Raw genomic sequence first — 21,674 nt, 5'->3', positions numbered from 1 at the left:
TGTTTTCCCAGATAATAAGCTCTGGGACCCCCGGTTTTTAATAATGTCGACGTGAGCCAGGGTAGAGGGTCCGCCCTTCTGTCAGCACCCAGATCAAGGAGAGCAAAATGGTCCAAGTATCACTGAAGGCAGTAAAACGTGTACTTTCCAGAATCAACCACTAAAATCAGCTGGACTGCCTTTCTGGGAAGGGTTTTGGGGGAGAGCCTACCTGCAGCTCACTCAGAGCATTTCTCCTTTGGGATTTATGTGCTGTAGCTTCTTGGGAAAACACTTTGGCTTATTGCACTAACAGATTCTCACCTTATTGTGAGTGGAACAGAATGAAAGATAATGAGTTACCAGTTGAAAGAAACACTTTTGGAGGGAGAAGGAGAAATCTGACATTTCCAGATCATTTATTTTTGGAATGATTTCTTCAAGAACGTCTTTGCTCCACTGAGGAGATCATGTGTGTGTATGTGTGTGTGTGTCTAATTCTTAGCTTTTCGGGGGGCTTCAGTTTTAGAAGCAAATGGTATTCAACAACTGAAAGTGGCATTTACTTGGAACCAAACAGGGATGAGAAGCTAAGGATTCTGGAAATTTTCTGCGGAGACTTGCAAAGACCTTTCGACACAGCTGAGTTCCTACTACCCTTTGTGATGGAGAAGCCTGTAAAACCTGTGACATCTCTAAAAGTCAAGTTCAGCTTTGGTAGATTGCCATCTCCACCCCCCAGACTTTACTCAGTGCGTGGAGTGTGCAGGCTTCGTCTTGCCTTGGAGGAAGTGTGTGGTTTTCTCGTGTGTGTGGGGGGGGGACAGCAGGTCAGGAGGGGGTGGAAGCAGGTGGTGCCCTGTTGAACAGGGAGACTGGGTACAGGCAAGCGGTGGGGCTCCCTCCAGGCAGGGTCCAGGCACCAGAGTCGCTGGTTGGACCCGGAACCCGGAAGAGACACAACCTTGGTGGGATCCTAGGAGCCAAACGTCTGTCCAGAGCCCAGCACACAGCATCTCACTTGATACCCCCTGGCCTGGCTCTTCTGCCAAGTCTTTCCTCCCAGCCCAGGGCCATAGTCTCCTCACTCTCCTGTTCTGGCTCCCTCCTCCTGCCCTTCCCCCTCTTTGTGAAGGAGGCTTGTTTTCTTTAGCAGGAAGTGGGCACCAGCCCAAAGCACATGGCTGTGATGGTGCCCGCAGGCCAGTCGAAGCCCCTCTCACTAACCCTGACCTCTCCCCATAGAGCAGTGGTGGGCTGGAGCCGGCTCACACAAGCTCCGGAGAGCGGCTTTTGAAATTCTCAGGCATTTTGTAAATCGACTGTTAAAACGTTGATGGCTCAGAATCAACCACGGTGGGAGGAGCATTTGCATCATGGAAATTGGCAAACGCCACAGACACCCCAGCTCAGCCCCCCAGTGCTCACTGCTAAGAGGGTGACACTTCCTCCTGAAGTGTCAATGCCAGGTCACAGTGGCGCACGCAAAACACACAGAAATGGTACCCGAGGTCACATGAGTAAAAGACAGAATTGGAGCTCAAACCCAGGTCTCCCAAACCCAATTTAATTCCTCTGGACAATGCTGGTGGTGACGTTGAATAATTAATGTCTCCTTCGTTATTGGAAACTATTTCTTTCAATTCTATTAGTTTTGTGTGTATCCATTGTCTGCTGGCCCTTGGGGTCTGGGGGAGGGAGGAAGTACGGGATAGGGATTGAGAAGATTACTCTGATTTGGGACCATGCACTGTGTCCAAAGACTCTACAGCCATTGGGCGTTCATGGCAGACTTTCATATAGTATCACTTACACGTGGAATCTAAAAAAATGATACAAAGGAGCTTATTTACAAAACAAACAGACTTAGGAAACAAACTGATGGTTACCAAAGGGGAAAGGTGGGAGGTGGAATAAATTAGGAGGTTGGGATTAATATACATAACTACTATATATAAAATAGATAAATCAATGAGGATCTACTGTATAGCACAGGGGACCCAATACTCCGTAACAACCTATATGGGAGAAGAGTCTGAAAAAGAATAGATATATGTACATGTATAACTGAATCACTTGGCTGTACACCTGAAACTAATACAACATTGTAAATCAACTATACTCCAATATAAAGTAAAAATTAAAAAAAAAACAAAAACAGACTTTCAAGTTCTAGAATTTGGTTGGGGGACTCGGTCAAATGGACTAAAAGTCTTAGAAACAAGGCTGGGTTGTCACCAGGTCTCGGCCACCTGGACAGAAAGACCCACTTGACAGAGCTCTCCCCTGCTGGTCTCGGCCACCCCTCCGTGCAGCCCCCCAGGCTCACACAGCTGTTCACAGGTACCCCCGGGCTTCCTCTGTCCTGTGAATGCACAAAACCCTGCCCTTCAGAGCAACACAAGCTGCTCAGCTCAAGATAGGGACCTATTGGTTAAGGCATTTTTCTCCCTAATAGCACGTGTACCCAGCAGGGGTTCTACTCACACATGTGTGTGGGTCCTGGGGAGCCCGGGTGACTTCATGTGTCATCACCTGGGGACAGGGCTCTCGGCATCTCTGGGAAGGGGCTACATCAGTGGTTCTCAACTGGGGTGGGTAATTTTGCTCCCCCAGACACATTTGGCAATGTCCAGAGACGTTTCTGGTTATCACAATGGGGAGGAGGGGTGCTTCTGGCATCTTACTGGGTCCAGACCAAGGATGCTGCTGGATGCCCACAATGCACAGGACAGCCCCCACAAGAAGCAATTATCCCTCCCCAGTGTCAACAGTGCCGAGGTTGGGAAACCCTGGACCACGTAAACGGAGCAGGTTCGCAGGTGAATCACTGTCACAGAGGTGACGGGGTGCCACTCCCTGCCCAGGTCCTGGGCTTGCGGTGAACTTGGCACGTGGTCACCGTTGCACCCTTTGAAATAAGCAATGTCTACACAAACAAGTGACAGCAAACAGCAGAGCGAGGCAGAGCATGGCTAAGGGCATCGGGGTCCCTGTGGTGCAGAGGGAGGAGGCTGGGTGGGCTGGGGGTAGGGTTACCCTTGTAGTACTTTAAAATTTTGTACTTTCCCAGCTTGTACTTTTAAATTTTGTTTAAGGTGCTTTTAAAAGCAGATTTGAAGAATATTTTAGTTGAATTTATCTATTTTTCCTTTTATAGTTCCAGATTTCTGTGTCATGGTTACAAAGGCCTTCCCCCCACTCTGAGATACTTTTAAAAAGTTCTCACATAAAAAGTTCTCACATGGTGTCTTCTAGTACTTTTACAATTTTACTTTGTACATTTAAACCTTTGATTTTTTTTTTTTTTTTTCCTTGCAATGAGTGAGGAACGACTCCAACCTTCTCTTCCCCGGATGGCGACCCTATTGTCCCAACATCACTGACTTAATCATCTTCCGCCCCACCACCCAGTCATTCCATTACCCAGTTTAACATACATAAACGCCTATATTTCAGAGCTGATTCCTGCCTTTCTATTTATACCTCTGATCGCTCTGCCTAAAATCCAGCGCTTCTGCCACACTGTTTTAACTACAGTAGCTTTATAATGTGTTTAAGGGGCTTCCCTGGTGGCGCAGTGGTTGAGAGTCCACCTGCCGATGCAGGGGACGCGGGTTCGTGCCCCGGTCCGGGAAGCTCCCACATGCCGCAGAGCGGCTGGGCCCGTGAGCCGTGGCCGCTAAGCCTGCGCGTCCAGAGCCTGTGCTCTGCAATGGGAGAGGCCACAACGGTGAGAGGCCCACGTACTGCAAAAAATAAAATAAAATGGAATATAATGTGTTTAATATCTGTTGGGGTTAATTCCCCTCTTTATCCCAACACTCCCTTTTGGATTTTGTTAGTTATTCCTCCTGGAAGTTTGTTTTTCCTCATGAACTTCAGAATCTACTCGTTTCTCCCTCAAAAGTCATTTTCATGATTTGAATTTGATTGTGATCACCCTGTGGATGCATTTAGGAGATGGCATCCTTGTGATGTTGAGTCTTGCTTTCTATGGGGGAAAATGGCATGCCTTTCCAACCATTCCAGCCTTTTTCTGTGCCCCTCGGTGGTATGTTAAATTCTCATGAGTCCTGTAAGTGTACTCCTAGGTGTTTCATGTTGTGCTGTCATGGCCATGCAAACGGGCCATTCTCTGTGTCGTATCTCCTAAGGATGTGGCCCTAAACAAAAGCTATTGATGTTTGAACTTACCCATGAGCTCAGCCATGTTGCTGAATTCTCTTCCTGGAGTACGAGGATTTCAGTCCATTTCTTGGGGTTCCAGGCTTATGGTCCCAGCATCTGTAAGTACTGACAACTGGCTTTCGATGCGTGGCCAGAGGGTGCAGGGTCTCTGCACGTGGGTAGGAGGGACGCCTCTGTTCCCCACTTCCTCTGCCACGCTCCTTGGACTGATCTGGGGGTCTGATGGAGTGGGAGAAGCAGTTAGGGCTGTTTGTAGGCCTTTGTGAGCCCCCGAGACCGGGTGACAAAGGGACTTGGAGAGGATGAGACCCCCAGCCTGGCTCTGTGTAGGAGGTTCTGGGAGTGTGGGCCGTGACCCTAGGTGGGTGCCTTTCTCTAGACGGTAGGATGGCAAAGCCACTAGGGGCTCTTGATCTTGGGGGCTGAGAAGGGCAGTGTCCCACAGATCCCTTCCCGAGCACTCGTGCTCCCCAGAGGGCTCCCAGAAATAACTGGGGTGGGAAGAGGGGGTCAGCACAAATGTCCCTGCACCTCGTTCTTCCCCAAGGCCACGGAGGGAGGACCTTTAGGTGACCAAGGTTCTGGCCTTTACTCCTCACAAGACCTGCCCACAGGGAGTTAGATTTTTATGTTAACTGAAAATAAGTACAGAAAAAGTCAGGAGGGGTCGTGTATGGATCTGGACGCTTTAAACAGGCTCGGTTGATGGTGACATTTATTATGGGCCTTGCGCTGAGCTGCGTGCCCTGGCCAGTAACCAGCCCTTCAGAAGTATCCATGTTTGGTGTTTGTATCAATGTTCTTTATGCTCTGTAACAGAGTCTTGGGGCTGCCTTGACAAAGTGCCACAGACTGGGTGGCTCAAAAAAACGTTGTTTATTTTAGTCTTATACTCTGGAGGTTTGAAGTTCAAGACTGAGGTGTGGGCAGGGCTGGTCCCTCTGAGGCCTCTCTCCTGGGCATGTAGATGGCCTTCTTCTCCCCGTGTCCTCACGTGATTTTCCCTCTGTATGTCTGTGTCCTAATCTCCTCTTCTTATAAGGACTCCAGTCATCTTGGATTAGGGCCCCACCCCAATGAGCTCATTGTAGTTTTATCCCCTCTTTAAAGACCCATCTCCAATAGAAGTCACATTCCGAAGTGCTGTGGGTTAGGACTTCAGCTTATAAAATTTAGGGGGACATGATTCAACGCATAAAATTCACCAACATGACTCATACCTAAAGCATCTCAAATTTGGTGCTAAAATAAGACTTACTTCAGTGGAAAATTATGACGGCTCTTTCTTAGAGAAACTTAGCAGCGTTTGCAGGGATGGGTGGCCCCAGACCTGTGGCTGAGGGCTTCTCTGTCACAGGCATGAGCTCAGGCCCCTCAATTCCTTTGCAGCCCAGCCCAAGGCCAGCTCCTCCCCCCCCTTTCAGCCTCCTCTCATCTTCCAAAGGAGCCAAGTACTGGCCAGGAGAAGCCCCAGTCACTGTGCAGCAAAGTTATTAAACAACGTTAACCTCCACCGCGGGGGGGCAGCAAGCAAAACACGGTGGAGGGCCCCTTTCCAGGTTTGCGTTTTCGAGCTCATAGGTGAGGAAATCAAAGAGATAATGTGGGCGGGATCGGAGGTGGGCGCCAGTGGGCACAGGACATCTATTTCCAGATGACGTCAGCAGGGCTCAGACTAGGCTTGTAAACACCTGAGGACCAGCAGGGCCAAAGGAAAGAGGAAAGAGGAGAGGGCTCAGAAATGTTTCTTTCCTTCTTTTTTTTTTTTGCGGTACGCGGGCCTCTCACTGTTGTGGCCTCTCCCGTTGCGGAGCACAGGCTCCGGACGCGCAGGCTCAGCGGCCATGGCTCACGGGCCCTGCCACTCCGCGGCATGTGGGGTCTTCCCGGACCGGGGCACCTTCCCTGCATCGGCAGGTGGACTCTCAACCACTGCGCCACCAGGGAAGCCCTCTTTCCTTCTTTTTTGGTTCCTTATTAGTTCATAGAGTTGAAAACTTACACCAAATAATGAAAAGCTTCCAAAGGCACCTCCATCCTTGCCCCTCAACAGGACAGCTCTGTGCCCAAGGACGCCCCACACAGTGAGGGTCATTCTGGAAGCCGAGAATGACAGAAGTGGGCTTTTCTATCTTTGCAGCAGAAGTGGGGGGCTAGTCAGAAGAATTAGAGAATACAAAGAAATCAGTGTTTCTTGCACACTTGACTTCAAGCTCTAAGATTCAAACCCATCTCGTCGTCCCGTGTAAACCCCCATCAACAGCCCAGTGAAGACGAGGTCGTTGTCTGCCTCCTTCATCACCCAGGGGCGTGAGACCCAGAAGCCTCCCCCGAGAGGGTGAACCTGGACATCTTGTGGACCACCCCAGAGCAGTGACCACTATGTAAACCCCATTTGCTTGATTTGTGAAGTTTTTATCATCATCGTGATTAGGAAGGTCTGTGTGGCACTGGGATACCCAGGAGAGAGTGCAGAGGGATTGCGAGGTGGTGGTGTAGCACATCCAACCACGACTGTGCCCTCCCTCTGAGCACTTGGAGAACTTTTTCTGTTTCTTCAGCACGGTTGGGGTGAGAGGACATCGCTGGGCGCCCCCCACTTGACTGCCCGGACCAGCTTCTTCAAAGTCAGAGCACCGTTGGATACACCATCTCTGGATACCTCACTGTGCCTGGTGGGCTTGGGGGCTCTCTGGTTTTTCCTTCCTGTTAGTCAGGGCAGGACCCACTGCCTCCATTTGCAAAGCTCCCCTCCCCCCCTCCGCTTGATCAAAGGGAGAAAAAGAGAAGCTGAATAAGACCTGCACCAAGGGGGGGATGTCACAAATCCTTACACCCTGGCCTCTGTATAAGCAGCTGGAAGTGCTTAGAAGGACTGGGGGTGGGGTGGGCTGAAGACTGAGCGGCCGCAGAGCTGTGCACATCCTAATCCCTGGACCTGTGACTATGTTACATCACACGGCAAAGGGGACTTTGCAGGTGGGATTAAGTTATGGGTCTTGAGATGGGGAGATAGTCCCAAATTATTGGGATTATTGGGTGGGTTCAATGTAATCCCAGGGGAATTTACAAAAGGGAGACAGGAAGGTCAGAAGCAGAAGGCAATGTGACTGTAAGTAGAGGAACAGGGAGATCTGAAGGGGCACCACTGCTGCCTTTGAAGACAGAGGAAGGTGCTGTGAACCAAGGAATGCAGGAGCTGCTAAAGCCTGGAGAAGCAGGGAAGCAGACTCTCCCCAGCGTCGCGGAAGGAAAGGAACCCGCTGGCCTATTTCAGAACTGCTGACCTGCAGGACTGTAACAGTAAACACGTGGGTGTTTAAAAAGTTGTGTCTCTAATCAGTACTGTGCAGTTACTTGTTACAGCAGCAACAGGAAGCTAATACCTGGTCTGTGGTCACCAGGCCTGTTTCCCGGTTTTGATCTGGTAGGTGGTTTTCTTGCAATATTTTATTCAATATTCCACCTCTTTTGGCCTGTGTGGACATAGCCAAAGAGTGATTGAAACAGAAAAAGAAAAAAACGATTGGGAACTTGATGAATAAAAACATATAAAGTAAAGTAGAATTTTCTGTGGGGTCAGTGTCATGGTTCCTCATTCCCCTCCAAGCCGCATGGCCAATGCACATGGTACACTGTGGCATCCTCACAGCTAAGCTCACAGGATGACGGTCCGCAGAGGGCAAACACTCTGGTATCTAAAAGTGCCTTTTGTGCTTCTACAAGTCACATTAGGGGAGACTATGACCTCTTCGAAATAACAGTATCTTACAGCCACTGCGAAGCGTTTTCCCTCTTCATCATTGTGAATTATGCAAACATAGAGGCGGCTCTTAGTTGCCCGGGATCCAGTTACTCCAGTTAAACGCTGAGTTTGAGCCATGAGTCAGCGTCTTCACGGGAGGGTTCACCAGCTCCCATTTTCCTTCTTCTTTGTTTTCTTCTAAGAAGCACATACCCAGAGAAGGGATCTAGAACAGAGTTAAATCACTTATTATTATTTTATACCAGGTCCATGGATTTCAGACTTGTTCCAAAGCCAACAGCCTTGGAGGCTGGCGTGACGTCCCCACGATGCCTTGAACGCAGCACTAACATCCAGCACAGCAGCCCTCAGCGGGGCCTCCCCGCCCTCCCACGGGCAGTGGGAAATGTCTGCAGACCTTTCTCTTGGTCACAGCTGGGGGTGCTACGGCATCTCAGGAGTAGAGGCCAGGGATGCTGCTAAACCTCCCACAATGCACAGGACAGTCCCCACAGCACAGCATCGTCCCGCCCAAATGTCAACAATGTTGAGGCTGAGAACCCCTTCTGTCTAGCTACTGCTTCAAGAGTGGCTTCCATTCTCGAATTCAGCGTCACAAATCGATACAGGCATTGTGTTTTCAAACCCAAGATTAAAGGACAAAAGCGAAACTTTAGACCTCAATTCCCTGTAAAATAAATGGTTTGGAGCAGATCTTTGTTTTTAAGGCTTTGTTTGTTTATATGTTCTGCTTTCCTTTTTTCCCCCTCTCTTTTCAATGTCCGGAAATTCCTTGCTTAGAAGAAATGTGCAAAAATTCCAACCTGGGGGGTCAGGATGCAAGTGGGGGCTGGCGTTGACTCAGGGACCCTCTCTCCTTCTGTGTGTAGAGCCTGGGGGGAGGGTTCGGGGATGAGTGTGATGGGGGTGGGCTCCTGAATGTCCGTTTTCAGCTGCCCCTGACTTTAAGGCCCATAGTTGGTTGGTAAAGCCCTTGATGAATTTCTGATATTAACTGGCAAGTCCAGCTAACTTGGGGATGGGGTGGGGTGGACTCTAAATCCTCAATGTAAGAAAGTGGCGGGAGTGTGGAAGTTCAAGGCTGGCATCTTGAGAGGGGAGGCCAAGGGTCAGGGGAGTGGGTGGGAATTTGGCCACAAAGACTAATGGGATTTTGGAACCGTGTCAACATGCAATTGCCATGCAGTCTCAGTCAGCGTCTGGCGTGTGCAGCACTGCTGTCTGCATGGATGACGAGGACCCCCAGGGGGCCCCGGGGTGGGAAGGGCTGCAAGAACAGGAGCGGCCACGTCGGAGTACGCGGGGACGGGAGACGTGGTGATGTCAGCAGGAGCAAGGCCCTGAGTAGATTTAGGGGGCGGGGATGGGGGCGGGGTCTGAGTCCTGAGTTTCCCGCCTCCATTCACCTCGTCATGTGGATAAAAGCCACCTCTGCTTTGCGGGGTGACGCTCCACAGTTTGGTCCAAAGTACCCGTTATCCTTCTCTACACATCCGTCACCTGCTTGCTTTTTCAGTATGTGGGCCCGGCACCAGGCACCCCAGCAGCTTTGACCAGCTCGTGTGTTCCGAGGCTGGATGACTCCAAAGGCAAGAGGGAGGGGCTCCCTTCTGGCCGTCAGGCCCCCAGTCCCCAGAGCAAGTGAGCCCAGCAACCACCCTTTCTCTTCTTATCCAAATGTCTCACCCCCCACTGGACCAAGTGCTCAGCTACTGGAGTGACAGGAATTATCACGTGACCTGATAATAAAAGTTCTCTGTCTTGTTTTTTATATTATGTGGGTAGCAAATGGCCACAGTTGCCATAATGATGAAGATGACAAACCTCCCCGTCAGCTCCCTGCCCAAGGCTGCCCTTTGCGTCAGAGCAGGCGGGCACGTTCTCAGGTGACAGGTGGGTCCCTGCTGCCCTGGGTTGTCAGGACGCTTGTCTTCGTCCTGAGAGGGGCGTGTGGTGACGCCGCATCATCGGGCTGCCTGTTTCGGCGGCAGAAACACGAACGAGGGGGCGCGTACCTTCCTCACTAGCTGGGTGAGCACTGTGCAGTCCCGGGGCGGCAGCCCAAGGAGTGGGCGCGTGCAGGAGTCCAGCGCCGAGCCATGGCCCACGACCAGGATGACGCCCACTGTGGGAGAAAGGACACCCCGAGGTCAGAGCAGGCACAGAGAACGCGTCTTATTAGACGGGGGTGGGGGAGGCAAAGCTGTCGGGCGGAACAAGCTCGTGGTGCCCCGAGGCCTTGAGGGACCCCGGGTAGGAGGGAGGTGTGGTTGGTAAGAGCTCATTAACACTGGCAGTCGGCCTCTCGTTTGTGTAGAAGTTCTTCTGAGCCCGTCGCATCCTGTGTGGGGCTCGGGTGGCTGCACCCGCCCGCAAGCCTCAGGGATGGGCTGGTGCCGTGCGCTGAGCGGCCTCGTCCAGGCCTTGTCTGTGAGCTTGCGAAAGATCAGCTGCTCAGTGCCAAAGGGGCCACGGATGACTCTCTCTTTACAGAAAGACCTCCAGAGTCCAGGGCCGAGTGAGTCTCCTAAAGGTGATGGGCGCGGGCAAGGCTGGGAGTTAGACCTGCGGGTGAGCCAGGGAGGCCCCAAGGCCGGACCCAGCCCGCCACCTGAGGACGGAATCAGAACCCGAGCTTCCCTGGAAAGCTGAGAGTCACAGAGCGATCTATTCATTTACCCCTAATGTGGCTATAAATTCTCCGGTGTGACCCCCAGAGCCAAGCCCCCACCTGCTTCTCCTGTGTTATTTCTGAGTAATTTCGCACTCATTTCTTCGGCCTCCGAGGTTATGGTGAGGTTGCCGGACATGCAGGTTTGACCCCTGGCCTGTGCTCTCCAGCTGGGCCACCTGGACACGGCGGCCTCCTAGACACTCTGAGCTTCCAAGTCACATGGTGTCAGTGGAGGTGATATCTCAGACCGCACGGGAGGGTGAGGACCTAACAGGTAAAGCCTGTGAAGGGCCACCAGTGCCGCAGGATTTGCAGGTGAAACCCTCCAGCCCCACTGGACTTTCCATTGCTCTGTCCGCTGGATCCACACGTCTCTGCCTCCTCCTGGCCCTGCCTTTGCCTTCCAAACCCTACTCACTCCACCGCTCAGGTGCTGCATCCTGGGTGCCTCAGCCAGTTGCCACAGCCATGGGTGGATGGGTCCGTATCCCTGCAGCAGGCAGCGGCCACCTGTGTCACTGGCAGGGGTCAGTAGACCCCAGAGGTAATGAAGCAATGGTTCTGCATCCTCTTCCAGAAGCCCTCAGGACCCTAGGGAGATGCTTGGAAGGAAGGTCATCCGTGGACACTGAATTTCAGCCTGGGTCAGGTGGAGACAGGTGGGCCAGGGAGGGGCCTGGGTGCAGGAAAGGCCCTCATTTCATTCTGTCCTCTGATGGCCTGTAGCAATAATTGTGAGCAACGTGAGACTGATAATGAATCAGAGGCCACTAAGGTGTGGTTTCCAAAAGCACCTTCCCCAGGGTGCCCATCAGTCAAAACAGGTCACACGGACCCGTCTCGCGGCCGGGTGTGCGTGTGGCGCTGGACACCGCAGGGTTGAGGTCTCAGAGCCTGTGCCCCACGGTGCACTGGGGACTCTGGCGGGAGGGCAGGGGCTCAGCTGTCCCCGAGGTCCTGGTCATCAGAGTCTTTGGTCCCCTGAGCTCCTTTGGACGAGGGATGGAAAGAACGATGGTGGGGCAAGCGGGGCGGGTGGTCCCTTATCGACTCCTTCTGAGCTCTTTTTCATGTTATTTAATATTCCTAATACTCCAGACGTTTGCGCCTTTTCCTCCAACAATATTCATACCCTTGAGGGCAGAACGTGTGTCTTCTTTGCTTAGATTTTTCCCACGATGCTTCATTTGGTACCTGACACATTGCTGATGTCCAATACGTACTTGCTAACTTAAATCTTATAGGATTCGTTTTTCGAGCTTTACTATGGACATTTTCATATATACCCCAAAAGCGGGTCTGATGAATCCCCGTGCTCCCATCAGGGAGCTCTAACGGTTGTTGACATTTTGCCCATCTTGTATCATCTGTCTGCTACCCCACGCCCTTTTCTGTGAAGTATTTTTATTTTATTTTTACTGAAGAATAGCTTACGTACAATATTACACTGTGTAAGTTACAATATTATATAAGGTGTACAATATAGAGATTCACAACTTTTTTTATTTTTTGTGGCACGCGGGCCTCTCACTGTTGTGGCCTCTGGCTCTGGACGCGCAGGCTCAGCGGCCATGGCTCACGGGCCCAGCCGCTCCGCGGCATGTGGGATCTTCCCGGACCGGGGCACGAACCCGCGTCCCCTGCATCGGCAGGCGGACTCTCAACCACTGCGCCACCGGGGAAGCCCCTGATTCACAATTTTTAAAGGCTATACGCCATTTAGTTGCTATAAAATATTGGCTATGTTCCCTATGTTGTACAATATATCCTTGTAGCTTATTTTATACCTAATAGCTTGTACCTCTTAATCCCCTGCCCCTATCTTGCCTGTCCCCGTTTCCTCTCCCCACTGGTACTCCTCGTTTGTTTTCAATACCTGTGAGTCTGCCTCTTTTTTGTTATATTCACTAGTTTGTTGTATTTTTTAGATTCCACATATAAGTGTTTGTCTTTCTCTGTCTGACTGATTTCACTTGGTGTAACGCCCTTCAAGTCCATCCATGTTGCTGCAAATGTCAAAATTTCATCCTTTTTTATGGCTGAGTAATATTCCATTGTGTATATGCACCACATCTTCTTAATCCATTTATTGGTTGATGGACACTTAGTGAAGCGTTTTAAAGCATATCCCAAACATCACGCCATTTCACAGGATATACCTCCGTTCGCATCTCCAAATGAGGACTTTTCATTCTTACACAACAACCATGCTATTTTCACACCTCGCAAAATTAGCATTAATATTTCTTAAATACTTCCATATTCAGATTCCAGATTTAAATTCCATGTTCAAATTTCTTTAGTGGACTCAACCATCAACTTAAACAGATGCTTCGTCTGAACTGTCATTTAAACATGACCCAACATTTGGCTGTTTGCTCCTTAGTTTCTTTGTTTCCTAGGAAGTGGGCGTGGCCGGTCTGTGTTGACCCTTCTGTCCTGGATCCCGTCAGCTCTTGGTTTCGAAATCAGGGGTCCCAGGGCCTGGGTCGGGGGGCACGTGTCTGTGCAGAGGCAGCGATGTAGCACTCCAGTGGCAGGGAAATGGGGCAGGGGAGGCTGGGGCATCCCTAGGTTCAAAAATCAATCATTTCCATCCCGGAGGTGAGAACCCAACCCCCAGGGCGGCTGGTACCCGAGGACAATGGGGGCACTTACCATCCTGCGGGCGGGTGCTGACCATCTGTTCCATGCTCACCGCACACCTGTGTAAGTAATCCTCGTAGCGCTCGGCGGGCAGGAGGGAGGGCAGGGGGAAGGCGGGCCTGGAGGAGGGGGAGGGGAGAAGGAAGGAGACGGCTCGCCTCTAGCCAGGGCTCGCGGTCAGCAGCAAGCCTCCAGATTTGTGCTCAAAACCAGCAAAGAGCTGGCGTTGGGCCTCCAGCGTGCTTTCTCACTGAGCACCAGGCACAGAGGCTTGTGATGGCGCAGCCAGCCACGGGCAGAGGGAGATGCAGGTTCTCTGGCTGACGAACTCTAGCCAGACTGACTGACCCTCTTCTCAACGGGCCCGACCTGTGGGCTTCACATCCAACCTTGTGGACTCAGTTTAGCCAGAATCGCCCACCCCCGTATCTGACCACTCTGGATATCCGAGCAAACTCGGCTTCCCCTCCAACCCCAGGAGGTGTCCGATCCCCTGGCCTGCCCACAGCAAGGATCCTTTTAGGTTCCGTTTAGCAAGAATCACCCTGTTCTCTTAAGAATCTCCCATCACCCCACCCTGCTCCTGGGAGGAAGAATCCCCACTTGGCCTTATATTCGGAGGAGAATCTGATCTTCCTCCCGTTCTGCAACCCCCCACTGCAGTGGTCCTTCTTGAATAAAGCCTTCCTTGGTATCTTTACCAAGTGTCGTGGGTAATTTTTCTTTAACAAGAACGAGAAAACCCCAGCAGCAGACGATGCGAGGCGGCTCACCTATAATCCATGCTGACGTTGAAGTTCGCCCCTTTCAGCTCTTCCAGGGTCATGAGGGTTGGGGTAGTTTTGCCAGCCTCCCATTTGGTCCATTCAAAGATTCCGGGCTCCACTCTTATCTTAATTTTCTTCTCCAGTTTGAGCTCTGGATTTAACAGAATACAAGTGCTTATCATCTTCGGCGTCTATTTTGGCTTTCTGTAAAGAAGTCTCTGCCTAGGTCTAAATCAAACCTTTGGAAAAAAATCTGACTTTACACTATTTCTCAGACAAAAGCCACCAGGCAGTTGGAGGGTATGAGAGGAGTGATGACCCTCTGTTCATCAGGAAGGGCCAGAGTCTCTTGGGATCTGGGAGGTGCCACTGGCAGCAGCCTCCCTGGAGCTCATCCTGGTCCCCCGATGCAGCCCCATAGCACGTGGCACCCGCGCTCCTCCTTGGGTCAAGAAGGAACCTGCACCTATGAGGACTTGGCTGGTCCAGTGATCTGAGGAACAGACGAGGGCAATCGTGGAGCTTGTTAGTCACACGGAAGCGCCATCCTGGTAAACACTGACCCTGGACTGAGCTGAAGCGGAGGGTGGATGGGAGTCACCTTCTGGAACATTCTATCTCACAACTGGCCCTTCCCTAGGATTTTTTTTTTTTTTTTTTGCAGTACGCGGGCCTCTCACTGCTGTGGCCTCTCCCGTTACGGAGCACAGGCTCCGGACGCACAGGCTCAGCGGCCATGGCTCACGGGCCTAGCCGCTCCGCAGCATGTGGGATCTTCCCGGACGGGGGCACGAACCTGTGTCCCCTGCGTCGGCAGGCGGACACTCAACCACTGCGCCACCAGGGAAGCCCGAATTTTTTTTTTTTTTAATGAGAAAAAACCTCCACTTGCTATTGTAAATTTAAAAAAACTGGAAATGGAAGTCATGAATTCAGTAAAATCTAACTGGTGAAGTTGTTTTGGATAAAACTTCATATAATCATATTTGCATCTAAGTATACTTCATCTGTTTTGCCAAAAATAGTACATATGTTCGCTACAGAAAAGCACATTCCATAAGCTGACATTTTTTTTTATACCTTCAGTAAGAGACCTATAAACTAAAGTCACCTCTTTTTGAGTGGGGGAAAAACAAGACCTTAATGTTTTTATTCGAAATGGAGAAAATGACATTAAACGGAAATGCTGGCAATAAAATCCATTCCCCAATTGTATTTCAGGCCCATGAAATGGGTTTCTTTGCAAAGCACATTTAGAAAAGAGAGTTAAGGCTGGTTGATGGGGCTCCTAGGCTCTCCCGCAGCCTGTGAGGAGCTCGTGTCCACCGGGAATAGGTGACACGAAGAAAGAGTTTGGAGAGGGATGGATTGGGAGTTTGAGATTAGCAGATGCAAACTATTATATATAGGCTGGATAAACAACAAGGTCCTACTGTAGAGTGCAGGGAACTACATTCAATATCCTGTGATAAACCATAATGGAAAAGAGTATGAAAAAGAATATATATGCATATAACTGAGTCATTTTGCTGTACAGCAGAAATTAACACAACATTGTAATTCAACTATTCTTCAATAAAAAATAAATTGAAAACAAAAATAATACCCTACAAAATTAAAAAAAAAAAAGAGTCTAGAGAGTGTCCCAAATGGCGTTGGGCACTCTTCCTGTTCTGTGGGTCACACTTTGGGAAATGGTCCGTCTGGACACATTCACTGACATGGTGGTGAGATAAAGCTTAGCATTCTGGGGGACAGGATGGTCGTGTTCGAGGACATATGAAGAAGGCCGGGCATCCTGCTTTCTGGATTAACACAGGATTTATGGATTTATGCTCTTTAAACTGACTTTGTCGTGCTCTCCTCATCTGCATATAGAGTAAAAGTCAATGAGAGGTCATGTTAAAGACATTGACATGATCATGGTCAGAAAATATTTTGGGGAGCTTTTATTTTAAATGCAAGAGATCCACATAATAGAAGTCAGAGAAATTGGAACAGATACATTCATAATGAAGAAACATGAATGATAACCGAAAGGGGATAAAGTTACGAAAAATGTTTTTGAAGCTCTCAGTTATATTCGTTTAAGGCCTAAAGAATATCCCTTTATCTTTTTTTTCATACGTTGTGACCATGGCTGGGAGGCTGGATGGGGAAAGGGAGCCTGAGAGCATCATTAGGAAAGGGCCTGGCGACTCGGAGGAAGTAGTCACCGTCAGAGACATCCGCGTGCTGGCCTGGCTGGACACAGGCTATCTGCAGGTATCACCCCCGCTCGCCTGTGGGCTGCCAGCCTTAGATGGAAATTCAAGTGTTTTTTTAGGTTAGTGGAAAAGTATCAGCCTCTCGGATGGGTTAAAACAAAATAAGCTCCATTAAATGGCGGGTTTAAAGGCGGGTGGGGGGCATAGGAGAATCAGGGATGAGCCCGTCACCTTTTATCCTGTATCTGTGCGTGTTTCTTACTTTCTTCACATCTGATCACTGTAGCTGTTGGGTTAATTACACATATATTGATCCTAAGCTATCCGGGGATAGAATGACTTCATATCTATCTTGCTTTCTTCTGTCCTACTTATTAAGAGTTATCAAATGGAAACAGAGCAAACACGGCGGGGTCCTGGGCCCCTCCCGGGTTTGTTTAGCAGCTGACATTGTGCGTTAACCTGCCCTCGGCTCCATGGGTCCAGAGCCCAGAGCTGCAGGGAAGCAAAGCAATGAACGTACACATCTCAACAGTGGGGGAAACCATGGGCGTTTCTCCATCTCAGGGACCCGAGAAACCGTGCAGGGGAGTCCAGGATCCCCTGTCATGCTCGGATGAGAAATGACAAAGGGAGGACGTCTGCAGGGCTGACGATGCACAGAGACGACCTCCGAGTTTTAAATGTGTGGAAAGCGGACGGTGATGAAATGGGTTTCTACCCTCACAACTTAGCGGGTGGATCAAGAAACAGCACGTTAATGAGAAGGTAGGAAAGGACTGGATTGGCCACGGGCCCACACGGGTCCTGTGCCAGGATCAGGTCCATCCCTGGGAGGGATTCCCAGCTGCATGGCAGAATCGGGAAGGCACTTTGTCAGAGCTTCTCTGATCGACGTGGAGGGGATACTGGGGAGGGGCTCGGGCTGGCGGACCTGCCATCGTTTTAACAGCTCCTCCCGTGAAGGTCTGCTTGCTGCCCTCTTTCTGACACCGCTCCAGCAGTAGCCTCTTTCCGCTTTGTCCCCTTCCTCCACTGATGTCCTTCCTCCCTGACCTTGATCTAGTCGGTCATTCCCAGCAGCTGCAACCCCCTCTAAGCTCAGTGCCATCCCCTTTTCTATCTCCAGCCAGCCTTCCTTTCTCTGTAGCCTCCTGTCCCTCGTGTCGGATTCCAACCCTCCAGCCACCTCCCGGGATTTCACTCCACGGAGCTCTTTTCTTGGTATCATTGGCCTCCCCCAGCCCCTAACTCCCTACCTTACACAGCTTAAAATCTCCACTCAATCTCCACGGCCCTTCCCTGTGCACCTCGCACCCTTTCTGGCTTCATTGCACTCACTTCTCAAACCCGTCCGGGGTTATAGCCCCAGGTCCTTCCGCTCCTCCTGGCGCACGCCTGGGGGCAGCTCCAGCCCGGCTGATGGGTCTCCGTGTAAGGCTGTGCCCACGACGTCAAGTGGCCTTTGTGCTGCCCAATGTCCGCCTTGCACTTCCCCACCCCTGTCCTGGCCCCCCCCAATAAGCATGTCACACATTCAGCGCTCCCCTTTCCCATGCTCGCCTGGTGACCTGACTTCCTGTGTCTCTGAGAAAGCAGAGGCAAGCCCCCTCCTCCACATGTGCCCACCTGCTACACCTGTGTCCACACGCTCTGCCCTCATTCCCATCACTGTGGAGGACCGGCCGTGCACGCGTGGCGACCTAGGTCTTGTGCCCCCTTCCCCACACTGGGAGGGGCGGAACCAGGACCTCCAGGGCAGGCTGCCCATCTCTGGCAGGAAGTTGCTGCTTCCTGGAGGTGGACGCTCGCTCAGAAGGGTCTGCCACTGGCTTCCGATCACACAGCAGCTTTTGATGGTGCCGAACAGCTCCCAGGAGCCGACTCCTTTGCCCAGGGAGTCTTGCATTTTGGACTTGAGAAGGGACCACAGCAGTTCTCAGCTCTCTGGGAACACTCTCGCCCCCAGCTTTTTAAAAAAACACATGGCAGAGGCAGGCCAAAGGCGAATTACAATCCTGAGCTTCCAGAAATGCTAACTGGCCCAGTGTCTCCTAACAGTCCTTGAGGGCTGGTTCACAGCTGTCGTGTGACTTTGTGTGGCCATTCGTGGTCACCCACCCTGGTCTCACCTTGCTCACTGTCGTCTCCCCCAGGAGAAGAGTCATGAGGTCAAGGCCACATGAGAAGCTAGCTACAGTTCTCACTGACCTTCCAGGATGTGTTTGGCTGTCTGCACACAGCGGAGGGCTGGGGAGGTGAAGACGGAGGTGATCCTGATACCACTGTCCAGCAGAGCTTCCCCTGGAAGACAGCAGGTGGAGAAGTGCCCTCTTCATAACTGTAGCTACCCATGGCGGCAACTCCAACAGGTGGCTTACTACCCGTGGCAGGCAGGGTCTTAAGTGGCCCCAAGAATCCCCACCGCCACCCCGTATACACACCCTGTATACTCCCCTGGTGTGTGGGTGGAAGCTGTGCGTACGGCGAGCTAGCACCCCTGTGACCAGGTTATGTTATAAGGCAGAAGGGAGGTTATCACAGGTGGGCCAGACCCATTCAGGTGAGCCCATTAAAAGCAGAGATTTCTCCAGCCAGTCACAGAAAAGAGGTCAGATAACATATTCACACTGCTATGTATAAAACAGACAACCAACAAGGTCCTTCTTCAGAGCACAGGGAACTAGACTCAATATTTTGTAATAACCTATAAGGGAAAAGAATCTGATAAAGAACATTTATCTATCTATCTGTCTGTCTATCTATCTAAAACGGAACCACTTTGCTGTACACCTGAAACTTATATGATATTGTAAATCAACTATACTTTAATAAAATTTTTTTAAAAACCAAAGGTAGAGGGATTTGACATGCAATAAATTCTCTATTGTTGGCTTCCAAGATGGAGGGGGCCATGTTGCGAGGAAGGTGGGTGGGCTCTAGGAATCCAGCAGGCCCTGTGCTGGCACCAGGCAAGGAAGTGAGGACTTCAGTCCTACAACCACAAGGAACTGAATTCTCCCACCAGCCCAATGAATGTGGAACTGCTTCCAGGAGGCTCCAGGTGGGAAGTCAGCCCAGCCAGCAGCTTGATATCAGAGTTCAGACCCTGAACAGAGAACCCAGCCATGCTGTGTTTGTGTTTCTGACCCACAGAACTGTGAGCATCAAGTGGGTGCTGTTTCAAGTTCATGGTCATCTGTAGTAATGGAAATTCAAGCCCGCTGGGGCTCATGGAAGGACAAGCCTGTAAATCACATTTCTTCTTGCAAAATCAGAGGACCTGGTCTTTGGGAGAGAAGGAGATCTCTTCAGTACAAAATCTGCACAGTACCAACACCAGCGAGGTTTCCATGGATGTTGTGATGGGCTGATTTCTGTTCCCTAAATTCATACATTGCAGTCCTAACCCCATGCCTCACAGTGTGACATTCTCTGAATGTAGGGTCTTTATAGAGGTGATCAAGTTAAGATGAGCGATTTATGAGGACTGGTGCCCTTATATAAAGGGGAGATGTGACCTCAAAGGGCACGTAGCAAGGACTCGATACACGTGAGTGATAATCACTGCTACAACTATTGTTACTATTCGTACTAGAATGATCCTCAAACATACCTGCCATTCTGGACTGGAAAATTCCACAGGACGATAAAGGTGGATCGTTTTCAAAGTCTTTGATACCTCGGCTCCGTCTGGGCAGACTGCGAGGGAAGTTCAGGTCTGGCCGGTAGTATTTCCCTAAAGCATAAATACGTACCAGATGCTCAGTTCCACTGAGTTAGTGCCTATTTGTCCCACTAAACTCTTAAGATCAAGACCCACATTTGAAACATGGTAATTATTTACATTGTGGTCGACTGTGTTTTTTCTTGAGCAAGCTCTGTGATGTGGATTCCAGGAGGAAGCCCTACTCTCACCACCTATTCCCTCAAACACAGAAAACGTATGTTTCAGCCACAGGAACCATGAGACCTTCTTTGTCCTCTCAAACACCCCCTGAAGAGTCATTCATACAATTTTCCTGATTAAGAACCGAGACTGATTTAGCTTAACTCGATAAGAATCTCAAATTGGTATTAATTAATTAGATGAAACTCAACCCATCCCCATAGCTTGAAGATGTCCCATTGCCTACGGGACAGAATACAGATGGTGGGAGAGGGTCCTGCATTGTGTGTTATTAGTCAGCTGATTGAGGCAGGACTGGACATCAGGGGGCTCCACTGGGACTCCCCACCACCACAACCCATTCAGAGGCTCAGAGCACCTTGGTTCACTTTGAGTTTGACCTTGGGCTCGAAGATTGGACGATCTGGTGCAAATCCTGGCACCACCAGTTACTAGCTGTGTGTGTAGAGGCAGCTGACTAATCTCCCTTATCAATAAAAATCGGGAAACAACAGAGCTGTCTGAACCAATCAGCGAGATAATGCTTGGAGCCCGGAGCCTGGCTCAGAGGTAGTGGCCAATAGGGTCAGGTCTGATCTCATCCTCAGATTATCCAATTATCCCTGCGGATAAATGAATAACCATGCCACACCACACCAAGCCCTCTCATCCTCCCAAGCGGCCCCCAAACCTCCTGGCTACAACAGATTCTAGCAGCCAACATGCCTCTCCTGAGACCTGCCATACGTCATACGGCTGGCCTGTCACTTGCTCCAGCAGTTCACCAAGTGGAGGCAGGTGGTGGCTATCTGCATGCCTTGTGCTTTTTAGGTTCCATGAAAGATTTTTCTGGAAGCTGCTTCCCTGGAATTTCCATTGGCAGAGACTTTGTTTGAACCGTAAGCTTTACAGACCTTTATTAAATGCCAGTGTTAGGTGTGCCCGCAGGGAAAGCTGGTATTTGTTTTTCATTCAAAGCGAAGGTCCGTCACTTCTGTCATATTCTCAAGGGCATCTGTCATCCCCAAATGTGAAACTACTCCACTGAGGTCTTTTGCCCTCACTGATGCTTTATCTGTGATCACTTAGGGAGGCAGAGGGCAGAGCTCACAAGAAGCCGAGGACCCGGGGGGTGGTTGGGTTCTGACGGGAGTACAGTCTGAGCAAATAGGGGTGCCCTGGGCCAGCGCCGCTGGGAAGTCAGGGGCCATAGAGGGTGTGGGTCCTTCGTCCAGAAGTGAGCAGACACCAGGAGGGACGCCGGAATGCAAGGGGAGGCCAGCAGTGTCCCCAAATACCCGTCACTGTAATTGATCAAACGCTGCAGCTTGCAGCATTCAGACCAAGTAGACAGTCACAACGCACTTTACCAGGGCTTCCTTACCTGGTAGAAGATCCATCAACAGCTTCCTCTAAGCTGGGAATTTCCAGTGCCTTTAAAATATTTTCTCTTATAGGTGACTTGATCTTTTGCGTAGATGACCAAATCTTTTCCCTCTTTTTATGAAGTCCAGTCACTCTTTTTTTTTTTTTTTTTTTTTTTGGGGGGTAGGGT

At 50.5% G+C, this 21,674-nt stretch overlaps 1 protein-coding gene across 1 annotated transcript in view; it reads right to left on the bottom strand.

Moving 5' to 3' along the window:
* Window positions 1-7,602: 7,602 nt before the first annotated feature.
* Window positions 7,603-21,674, bottom strand: part of UBASH3A (ubiquitin associated and SH3 domain containing A) — a 39,956-nt gene continuing 25,884 nt past the window's right edge. The window contains exons 9-14 of the mRNA XM_024758241.1: window positions 19,847-19,969; window positions 18,442-18,534; window positions 14,030-14,174; window positions 13,269-13,375; window positions 9,952-10,061; window positions 7,603-8,141 (exon numbers count right to left, since the gene is read on the bottom strand). Coding sequence (XP_024614009.1) covers window positions 8,004-8,141; window positions 9,952-10,061; window positions 13,269-13,375; window positions 14,030-14,174; window positions 18,442-18,534; window positions 19,847-19,969 — 716 coding nt within the window. The 3' untranslated portion in view covers window positions 7,603-8,003. The remainder of the gene's footprint in view (window positions 8,142-9,951; window positions 10,062-13,268; window positions 13,376-14,029; window positions 14,175-18,441; window positions 18,535-19,846; window positions 19,970-21,674) is intronic.

Source organism: Neophocaena asiaeorientalis, unplaced genomic scaffold, assembly GCF_003031525.2.
Source record: "Neophocaena asiaeorientalis asiaeorientalis breed wild unplaced genomic scaffold, Neophocaena_asiaeorientalis_V1.1 scaffold45, whole genome shotgun sequence".
NCBI classification, from domain to species: Eukaryota; Metazoa; Chordata; class Mammalia; order Artiodactyla; family Phocoenidae; genus Neophocaena; species Neophocaena asiaeorientalis.
The sequence above is the reverse complement of the archived record's forward strand: the minus strand, read 5'-3'. Positions and strand labels throughout refer to the sequence as shown.